We start from the raw sequence: 10705 nt of genomic DNA, 5'->3' as shown, positions 1-10705 counted from the left end.
AGTCCATGGTTCGACAATGTAGTGCTACAGTAAATATGTGCTGATGATGGATTAATTAGGCTTAATAAATTCGTCTCGTGGAATACTGACGGATTCTGTAATTTGCTTTTTTATTAGTATTCGAACACCATATGCAACACCTTCACGTGACACCTCCTAAATTTTAGTCACCGAATTCAAACACCCCCGCTGGCCAAAAAGTCACCCACCGGATAATTTTACTAGTTAAGTCCTTGAGATGCATCGCTGGACAATTCGCCAGAGATCAACCATATCATCCTGTACATGCTATGGTCTGAATTTTTCAGCCTGTTCGGTTGGCTGATTCGTATCGTTATTGGTTCGTGAAGAAGTACTGCTGGCTGATTTGTGTGAGAGAAAAATACTGTTCCGGCTGAAAATTTACGATCGTTTACGATAAGCCACAGCCAAACAAATAGGCTGACTTATTTCAAGTCCGATCTCGATCAATTAACACCTTTGATAATCCATGACTTCAAACCAATTCAAAGGGGCCATTCGCACTATCAACTTGACTTATATTTAGTCACTTCATGTATCTCCATGCTTTCACCTTTGACTCTTTTAAGTTGAATGACTTTGACCCTCTCAAGAGCATCTCCAAGATCCGTTCTTAAAATGACTCTATAAGTTATTATTTCGAGAGACATTTGAATAAAAATCGTTGTCTATATCTTTTCATCCTCTAACAATTTCTCCACATCTTATGCACACTTTAAAGAGCCAGTTCCGCTCATCTTTGGTTGCCGAAAAATCTAGAATAAAGATGGCTATATCTGAACATCTATTAAAGAAGCTGTTGTGGGATATTTTTTTTACCAAAATCTCTATTATCATCAATTAGTAAGGATGTAAAGAGACTCTTATAATCACTCTATTAGTACAACCAAAGAAAAACAAAGTCTTGTTACACACTAACATGGGAATGTAGCTAAAACACAACCTACCTTCGTGTCTCTCTTACGCCATACACACCGAACCTTGAGGCCAAGGTCATGTGGCTATTCTCGTTGTGGCTAGCTCATTTGCAATTAACTCCCACAGAGCACACGTTAGGTGTTCTGTTAACCACAGAACCTTAATAACTCCACAATAGGGCATGGGTTCCCTGTTAACTCCACAATGAAGGCATAAATGTGTTCAATTTGTAATGGGATAAGCCTCTGCGCATTAAAAACCTCTCTACCACCATTCCGAGAAACTTCCAAATTATCATATTCAAAAACCTCTCTACCACCATTCCGAGAAACTTCCAAATTGTCATATGAAGAGCCATTTGAATTTCCAAATTATCATATGAAGAGCCATTTGAATGAAGCTGTTGGCCGAGACCACATCTTGTTCCTGTGGAATCTTGTAAAATTCCTGCATTCCGAAGGGATCTTTAGTGCAAGCCGGCTGGCTATCAGGGTTCAGGCTAGAGGTGCCACAATCCTATGAAGTTGAGTTAAATGCATCATAGATCCGTTAACTTTTGTCCATGTTTCACTTGGGTCCATCAACTGTGAAAGTGGTCTTTCGGGTCCATAAACTTTTGAAGTGATATATCTCTAGTCCATACCCCTTCGTTTCTTTTTTTAATCCGACGTGGCGGTCCATAGTGGCGCTGACATGGCCTTGGAGGCAGTTGTGGCTCACGTGAGCAGTACACGAGGGCTGGTTGATGACCTCCTGGCACTGGTGGCGCTCACCTGCACCGTCCACGGCCGGCTGCCACACCGGCTCCTGGCGGTGGCATGCGGCAACAGCTCCGCCACCATCAGCCGCCCCACCACCACCGCGTCTTTCCCGGGGCACTGCTTGTTCCCCTCCGCGGCCGTGCCGGTCTCCGGCCCATTTGACCACACCATGTGCTCCAGCATCCGCCGCCGCTCGTCGTCGTCAGAACATACAGCGAACCGGTCGGGGATGAACTCGCGGTCGCGTTGGAACACGCGCTCATCGCGCTTCGCTAGCGGCTGGTACCCGAACACCATCTCGCCCTTCTTCACCTCGTACGCCGCGTCGTGGCTCTCCACCACCATGTCCCGCCACGCGCCCGTACTGGAACTCCACCAGTGGGTTCATGCGCAGCGTCTCCCACACGAACAACTTCACCAGCGACATCTTCTCCACGTCCAACAGGGTGATCGTCGTGCCCGGCGGTGGGACGACGGCGCGGACCTCGGTGGCGAGCCTGGCGTGCAGCTCCAGCCCGCAGCGCTTGAGCGGGGCGTGGCACGGGTCGGCGCCGTCGAGGAATGCGAGTGGGCGGTGGCCGCCGAAGAGCGCGAGTGAGGGCATGTAGGTGCCGTCGAGCGTGCGGTCTTGTCGACACGGGAGTCGTCGAGGAGGACGCGGAAGCTGCGCGCGTCGAGGACGACGACGACGCGTGAGTCGCCCGAGAGGAGCAGGCCCGCCGGCATGTTGACGCGCAACACGGTGGCACCGCCGTGCTTGGCGATGCGAGAGCAGAAGTACTCCTCCGCGCCCAGGAAGTAGAAGTAGTCCAGGTGGTCGCGCAGCGGCGACAATGTACGTGCCCTTCTTCTCGCCGCCACGAGCTCCACCGGCCAACCAAGCCGCCGCAGCAGCAGACAAAGCCAGCAACGGCGGGCGACTGGTTGCTGCTCCTACGTCTGGCCATCCCCTACTGCCTCCACTTGCTGGTCCCTGTCCCTGCTATAAACAGTCAGCGTTGTCCTCGCGCTCCTCCCGACAATTGCCAGTGCCAGCTCTGCTCGTGCGCCGGGGGTGCTTTTGCCTCACTGCGCCGCGCATCGCCTGGCGGCCGCACTGGCAATTGTCGCGGCATCGCCATGGCGGGCACGCTGGGCAGACGAGCTCCACCACGCCACGTGAGCCACCTACGCCGCTAGTCGTAGCTGCCTAACCTGCCGCCTCGCGACGCTCACTCTGCCCTGTCCCATCGCGCGGCTGCCGCTCACGTGACTGGGACCACACGCTGTGGCCGCCATGCCGCCAGCTGCCGCGCTCGCGATGCTCGTGGCGTCGGCGTGGCCTGCCTGCATCTCACCGTCGCCGTTACGCTGAGACCCGCCGCAGCCTCGCTAGTCGCCACCGATCCGTCCCGTCCATGGCCTAGCGCTGTCGTCTCTGCCATGGCTGCTGATGCCGCGATGCTTTTGCCACTTGTCGTGCTTTTGCGGTTTTGCCTCGCTGCGCCGCCGCATCGCTTTGGCATTTGGCAGCCACCGCAGGCACGGCCTAGAGCCCGAGAGCATGTATTTGCAGCGGCGAGAAGAAGGGCACGTACATTGTCGCCGCTACGCGACTGCCTGGACTACTTCCACTTCCTGGGCACGGAGGAGTACTTCCGCTCTCGCATCGCCAAGCACGGCGGTGCCACCGTGTTGCGCGTCAACATGTCGTCGGGCCCGCTCCTCTCGGGCGACTCCCGCGTCGTCGCCGTCCTCGACGCGCGCAGCTTCCGCGTCCTCCTCGACGACTCCCGCGTCGACAAGGACCGCACGCTCGACGGCACCTACATGCCCTCACTCGCGCTCTTCGGCGGCCACCGCCCGCTCGTGTTCCTCGACGGCGCCAACCCGCGCCACGCCGTGCTCAAGCGCTACGGGCCGGAGCTGCACGCCAGGCTCGCCACCGAGGTCCGCGCCGTCGTCCCACCGCTGGGCACGATGATCACCCTGTTGGACGTGGAGAAGATGCTGCTGGTGAAGTCGTTCGTGTGGGAGACGCTGCGCATGAACCCACCGGTGGAGTTCTAGTACGGGCGCGCGTGGCGGGACACGGTGGTGGAGAGCCATGACGTGGCGTACGAGGTGAAGAAGGGCTAGATGGTGTTCGGGTACCAGCCGCTGGCGACGCGCGACGAGCGCATGTTCTAGCGCGGCCGTGAGTTCGTCCCCGACCGGTTCACTGTATGTTCTGACGACGACGACGAGCGGCGGATGCTGGAGCACGTGGTGTGGTCGAACAGGCCGGAGACCGGCGCGACCGCGGAGGGGAACAAGCAGTGCCCCGGGAAAGACGCGGTGGTGGCGGTGGGGCGGCTGATGGTGGCGGAGCTGTTGCCGCACGCCACCGCCGGGCGCCGGCGTGGCAGCCTGCCGTGAACGGTGCAGGCGAGCGCCACCAGTGCCACGAGGTCATCAACCAATCCCTCGTCTACTGCTCACGTGAGCCACAACTGCCTCCAAGGCCACGTCAGCGCCATTATGGACCGCCACGTCGGATTAAAAAAAGAAACGAATGGGTATGGACTAGAGATACATCACTTCAAAAGTTTATGGACCCGAAAAACCACTTTTACAGTTGATGGACCCAAGTGAAACATAGACAAAAGTTAACAGATCAATGATGCATTTAACTCTATGAAGTTCATATCCTACAACACTGGTCTATAAGTCAAACGGCTTGTATTCACGAATTAAAATGGAACCTCTACAAGTTTCAGTGCGCCTAAACATACTCGATCATAGGCAAAATTAGTGATATTTACTAAATCTAGAATGTTGGGTAGCAGCAAGGGAGGCAACCGTAGCTATCCAGCAATGATTTACAGATTTACATGCGCCTTTTTTCCCCCCAAATTTTCAGAAAGAATCGGCTCTATTAGCACCATGGATCGAACGGGACCAACCAGTGGTCACTGAGTCACTTGCTCCTCTGTTAATGTTACTTGTACGAACTAAGCTCGGACAATGGAGTTTCAGGCTTTCGGCAGCTGTGATAATTGACAGCGGCTCTGGTCTGAAATCTCCAGGAGTCTGGTCCTGATATGGTTACCTCTCAGCATCCAAATGACGGTTAGCTGGTTCTTGTAAGCGTTGATTTCAGGCACCGTGAGTCAAAAGAGGCTGATATTTGGTGTAATCTATCCCATTCAACCTAACACAACATAAGATCTTTTCCGGCAGCTCTTCAGCTTTATTTCCCTGCAGTTAGAAGCGAGCACAGTAAGTGACCTGGCCTACTTTTTCTCGAACAATTTTCTGGGAAAGTACAATCTTGCATAGTAATGAAATTATTGTTTACAATTGGGATACCTGAATAGTCAGCCCAACATCTAGAACGCATGCTTTTAGCCTGTCCAAAAACGTTTCAAAACCTTTCCTTGATATGTAGCTAAATCTGTGCATGTCAATGTCGATCTCAAAGTAGTTATCACCCTGCACAGAAGCAAGGATGTTTCAATAATCCCTCAAGCAGTAATCAAAGTTCAAAGTATGTCTAGAACAAGATATTTCTATTATTGCATTTATTTATGAGATGGTGGGCTCAATAATGTAGATGAATACTACATAACTACAACAATTTCTAGAAATAAACACAACTAACCAGGTAAAATTCATGCTGTGGTCTAGAAAGGACAGGCTTCTCGTTATACGCATGCATTAACTTCCTCTCCGCTGCACTCAAAGGAAGATCCTCCAGATTAGCCACCCGGCCAAGTATCTTCAGCCGCTCTCGGAATGGTATAGTGGTTTCCATTGGAAATCCTTTTATCTTCTCTACATGATCATCAACCAGCCTCTGTTGGGGATGAAAAGAAGTATTATTGACTGATAATAAATAGAACTGAAATATAACTACCTTTCTACTCCATATCTATGAGAATTGCCAAAGCTGACAATTAACGTTATCATCAATCACATAACCATATAAATTAACTTGACAATATAAAAGAACCAGTCTACATATCCTAAACCGATTTCAATAACTGAAACTGCATACATGCAAAAAATGCCTTATCTTTTCTCTTGTGAAACAGTCAATGCTACAGAAGTGCTATGCATCATTTCTTTGATCAACTATATGCCTAAGGAGTTCAACCTTAGGAGGCTAGGACTCTTTACTTCAAAGAATTGCAGGAGCCCAAAGGGGACTTCAGCTGCAGTCCACCCTAAAGTTACGACCCTGAAAATGTATGTCTCTGAACTAATAGTTCAGAGCTCAGATGCAGGGGAAAAGTTCAAGATTCTACATAACCTATAACAAATCAATCATCGAACCCTGCCAATAAATTCTCCACTATGGTTAAGCATCACCTGCATGAATTGATATAAAGTCTATATATGGACTACTATTATTTATTTCATCTAGCTAGACGTTTTTTGTTCCAAGGCTTTCACTGCTTCCAAAATAAAAAGAAAAACGATTCAAATACTCATTGACTAAAAGTACATACCTGCATATATATAAAAAGTACAAAAAATAGTAACAGATATTACTGAAAAAATATATTAAAGACCAGTGAAGCTCTTACTCTAATACTTTCAATGAATGAAGGTGGAAGCTCTTTCGAGTAACCATCAGAAAGCCTAAAGTACAAAACAAAGCTTATCCCTTCCCCGTCAGTTTCATTCTGAAATAATGAAGCTGGATATAATGGGACCTGAGAAAAGTATACAAAATATCAATACACTAACTGAATAATGGCAAGAGCATAAAACTCACAGAAAAATACAGAAATCCATGTTACAGTAAACTATTTCTTAAAACAAACATTGCTATGGTGGCACACTGTTGAGGCTTACTTCAGGCAGGCAAACAAAAATAACATCCTACACAGAGCTCACCGATTGCTTCAGTCCAGCCCTTTGTACTAGTTCACTAAGATGAACTTATTGGTACTAAAAATAGGCATCGACTACAGCAAGTACACATCTGAATATGTTTAAAGCAAGTTGACATGTTCACTTCACCACTAAGTGACAAGTGTCTGCAAGTGTAACAATTGGACAAATTGAGCACCAATGAGAAAAAAAAGGAGTGGCATGAATAAACAGACAAATGCTCCATATCTTTGACGAGTTAGAAAGTCTATGAACAAAAGGGCTGTATACAAAACTTTCACCATGAAACAGTGCTTTATCCTTGGTGTACTTATGACTTACCTGTACATTGACCACCAAAAGAGGTGGGAGCTTGCTGGAGAGTTGAATATCAGGAAGTTGGACAAATCGAGATATATGATTGAGTTTTTGTGGTGATAAGTACACATCAACTCCAAATGGATAATATGCAGCATAATTTAGAGCAAGCTCTTTCTTCTTATCCCTGGAGAAGTGCATTAGAAACTTAGATCACTCCCATAAAAGCATCCACGAGTTTCAAATAAATTGGTGATGGATATGAACTGATACTGCAAGAACGATATTTACCTAAAATAGTTTGCTCCACGGACTCGGAATGTACCGGGATCAATATGAGACCAACTGTTGAGCATATTTGTTTCCAGCAAGCACAACTGTACTTGAGAACCTGCTAGAGGCCTTTCCAGGAAATCCTTCGCAGATACTGAAACAAAATAAAGTATATACTGATAAAGGAAAAATGAAAAAAAAAAAAAGAATACTGATAATATTTTGGAGCTAAAAACTTAACATGTTAACCTTGACAGATGGTATAAAATTTAATGCAGCTAAAAAACTTACAGCAAATCAAGTTACTAGTGCATTACGGTAAATCTTGTAACAGAGATGAGCTAGAACTATTTTGTTATATATTTTGGAAATTATTTCACAGACAAAAGCGGTACTCAGGTAGTGACAGAAAATAAAAAGTATATCTAAGTGCCATAAAAGGCATCTGCACTGTGAGTAGTACCACCAGCAAAATCAAGTGCTATTCTCACAAAGCTGTAAAGACCTCATCTTATTCAGATAGAGTGTACAGCTTAGTTTTAGTAACTTTTAAGACATCTCCCTCTCCCATACATTCGTGTTATGTTTCTCCAGACCTCTGCAGACGGCCAATGAGTACTGCTATGGAATCTTAACTTTCCAGAGTGTACCAATGCAACAGTTTTATCAATACAATGCTACTTCGTACCATTAAATGAAAGATTATTGACATGTGTCACTACTTGAAAGCATCAGTTCTCTGTGCCACCTTTTGCCTTTTTCTTTGTTGCTTAATGAACTATACCATATGGACACCAATAGTCCTTTGTCATAAAAGAGAGCAAGCAAGTTGCTGGCAAGGTTTCAACTCATCAAACAGAGAATTATGGAAAGTATAAATGTTTGGGAAAATCGGTACAAACTGCAGTTCAGCTTTTGAGAAGGGCCTCTTAACTCTTATTAACTCTTAACCAAATGACTTAAGAAGAAATGCTTACGTAGTGTGGAAGATGGATGAGCTTCCCCTGACTTCTTCTTGAAGGAAAGCTTCAAAGAAGGCATCTTCATTGAATGTGTAGGACTCGAGGAAAGAGTTCTCTTCTTCTCGTTTACCCCAACAGCAGAGGCAATGCATGGGAGACAATTATTTGGCAGAAGCCCGCAATCGTCCAGTATCCTACCTCCACCGTGCGTGCTATCAGCACCAGAAACACCCACCGCATCATCATGGCTCATGGACGTCCTCACACCATTTTCCGAGCTTCCCTTTGACAGTTCGCTGGACTTTGGCTTCTTATGGTGCTGCTCGCCTGATTGCGCAGCTCCATTGAAGCTCCAACCGTTGCCGTCTCTCATGCTCAATGCAGCTTCGTTCTCGAAGCCATTCAATGAGAAAGCATCTGCACGACAAACAAAGAAGCTCCATCAGTCAAACGGAAAGGCATGTTAAAAATGGGGGCGAAAATTCAGCAGGTTCAACAAATCATTGAAAATTATGCTGTGCGGGGGACCTAGCTACAAGGCTACTACGACAGCACTCTTACCATCTTGCACGCTATGGAAATCGTCTTCGGCGTCCGACTCGCTCATCGCCAAGGAATCGTACCATGCCTCCTCAATGCTCCCAGACACTGCAGCACGAGATGCCCCCGAAATCACGTCAGGTCATATTGGAGTATCGAGTGCGAATTGACGCAACGAACTGCGATGCGTACTGCCCCAGATACTAGCTGCAGCCCCACTCTACAGAACAGGGTCGCAAAAGCCTCCGGAGCTACGAATTAAAAAAGTGAGTAGCTGTTGCTGGACGCACACGATCCCCAGATGCAGGTCCCCCGGAGATCAGAATCCAGACCCCGAAACAGGCAGCGGGCGGAAGGCGCACGGGGGGGGGGGGGGGGGGGGGGGGGGGGGGGGGGGAGAAGAGAAAGCAGCCCGTCGGTTCACCCACCGACCCACCTTGGAACGCGGGGTTGCTGTACGTCCGGTGATCGGCGGCGGCGGACGGCGAGCCGGGAACGTCGGCCTCCTGGATGGTCTCCATGGACGCGGCGCGCGACGGCGCCGTCCTCCGCCCCTTCCCTACGCGGCGGCTGCGCCTCCGCCGCGCCCCGCCCCCGCCGCCTGAGCGGCCGCTGGCGTCGCCGGACCGCGGCGTGTGGGGCTTGCCCACGCACGCGCTGGGACGCGACACGCACGCCCCCATCCCTCCCACCCACCCTCCTCCTCGCCCGGGCGACGCGACGCGAGATCGGCGCCCCGGGGGACCGGGGTGGTGGGGAGAGCGGGCGGTGGCAGTGCGAGGCGGCGTCACGCACGCGGGTGCGGCGCGGGGCGGGGAGGCGATTGGTTGCGTGGGAGGATTTCCAAGAGGGACGGGACGGGACGAGCCGCGCGGCGCGGCGCGGCGCAACGCGAACTTTGTGGTGGAGGTGGGTGGTGGTGGGAGAGAATGAGGTGGTGGCGTGGGCTGTGGCTGCGGTGCGGGTGCGGCGCGCCTCCGTTTCGTTTCGTTTCCCCACACCACACGAGTGGGGAGGAGGGAGGCAGCGCGGGCGCGGCGGTGGGGCTGCGGCTGCGGGGGGTAGGCGTCGTCGCGATCGCGACGCGCATGGACGCGGTCCTTGGTAGGCGGCTGGTCGTTTCGGTCGTGGTGGCTTTCTGGTTGGGGTTGGCACGGGCTGGGGAAACCTGTGACGTGATGCCGTCCGTCGTAGTCACTGTTGACCGGTACAGGTGAGGTTACATTTGAGTCGGCAATAATGGCAGGGGCAGCCGGCTCAAGTGAATGCGTGTTGTCAGTTGTCACGCTGCCAGGGAACTTACGAGCTTGTTTGGTTTAATCGGTTTAGTTTTGTCTACTCAATGGAACAAGCATATCTTCATCTCGTAGAGAATTTTTTATGAAAAAATATCTTATTGATACGTATGCACGTCCTAATTAATTCTAATATTGTTCTGAGATAAAAATGTTACTAAATAATATATGTATTATCTTCACCCATCAATTAGAAATCTAAAAATAGAAGAAAATATGAAAGGTGGTCCTAAAACTTGCTGGCTAAGTCCATGATTTTGAGATTATATATTAGAATCCATAAACTTATTAAATTGTTTTAGTTAGCTATAGACGGTGCATGGTTGATCCTCAACTGATTGATATATATACCCTACGTTCCCAATTATGAATCATTTTAATTTTTTCTATCTAGATGCATAGTTTCTTTTACACACCTAGATATTGCTACATCTAGATATGCAGTTTTCCCTCCTAGCTCTTGCTTGGAACCAGAGACGGCGGCAGGTGGATTCTTAGGTATTCTTTGGAATATCCATGTTTTGGTCACTGAATTGTTATGTGTTGTGTAGACTAAAATATCTAGTTCTATTAGTATTCATAACTTCTTACTGTTATAGAGAAAATTGTTCGAATACCCTTGTATAGAATTTTGGCTCCGCCTCTGCTTGGAATGGGAGAAGTACATTCTTCGTAATAAACTATTAGCTTTTGTTTCCGGCTAATAATATAGTAACAACGAGTCAGAGGAGTGACTAACTTTAAGCCCACATGTCAAATTTAACTAATTCTATTTTTT

General features: G+C 48.8%; 3 protein-coding genes across 3 annotated transcripts; 1 reads left to right on the top strand and 2 right to left on the bottom strand.

The window, feature by feature from the left end:
* Positions 1 to 1655: 1655 nt before the first annotated feature.
* On the bottom strand, positions 1656 to 2304 carry LOC136451898 (allene oxide synthase 4-like). Its single transcript, XM_066452581.1, has 2 exons — positions 2111 to 2304; positions 1656 to 2064 (listed from the first exon to the last, which is right to left on the bottom strand). The coding sequence occupies exons 1-2, from the start codon at positions 2302 to 2304 to the stop codon at positions 1656 to 1658; spliced, it is 603 nt and encodes a 200-aa protein (XP_066308678.1).
* An 818-nt stretch (positions 2305 to 3122) lies between these two features.
* Positions 3123 to 3749, top strand: LOC136451888 (allene oxide synthase 3-like). The gene has a single exon (XM_066452570.1). The coding sequence runs from the start codon at positions 3123 to 3125 to the stop codon at positions 3747 to 3749; it is 627 nt and encodes a 208-aa protein (XP_066308667.1).
* A 634-nt stretch (positions 3750 to 4383) lies between these two features.
* Positions 4384 to 9338, bottom strand: LOC136472532 (uncharacterized). Its single transcript, XM_066470232.1, has 9 exons — positions 9069 to 9338; positions 8654 to 8740; positions 8108 to 8509; positions 7149 to 7284; positions 6882 to 7044; positions 6251 to 6379; positions 5323 to 5517; positions 5031 to 5153; positions 4384 to 4919 (listed from the first exon to the last, which is right to left on the bottom strand). The coding sequence occupies exons 1-9, from the start codon at positions 9313 to 9315 to the stop codon at positions 4818 to 4820; spliced, it is 1584 nt and encodes a 527-aa protein (XP_066326329.1). The 5' UTR covers positions 9316 to 9338; the 3' UTR covers positions 4384 to 4817.
* Between the last annotated feature and the right edge of the window lie 1367 nt (positions 9339 to 10705).

The sequence above is a fragment of the Miscanthus floridulus genome, chromosome 1 (assembly GCF_019320115.1).
Source record: "Miscanthus floridulus cultivar M001 chromosome 1, ASM1932011v1, whole genome shotgun sequence".
Classification (NCBI taxonomy): Eukaryota; Viridiplantae; Streptophyta; class Magnoliopsida; order Poales; family Poaceae; genus Miscanthus; species Miscanthus floridulus.
This window is presented reverse-complemented; position numbering and strand designations above follow the sequence as displayed.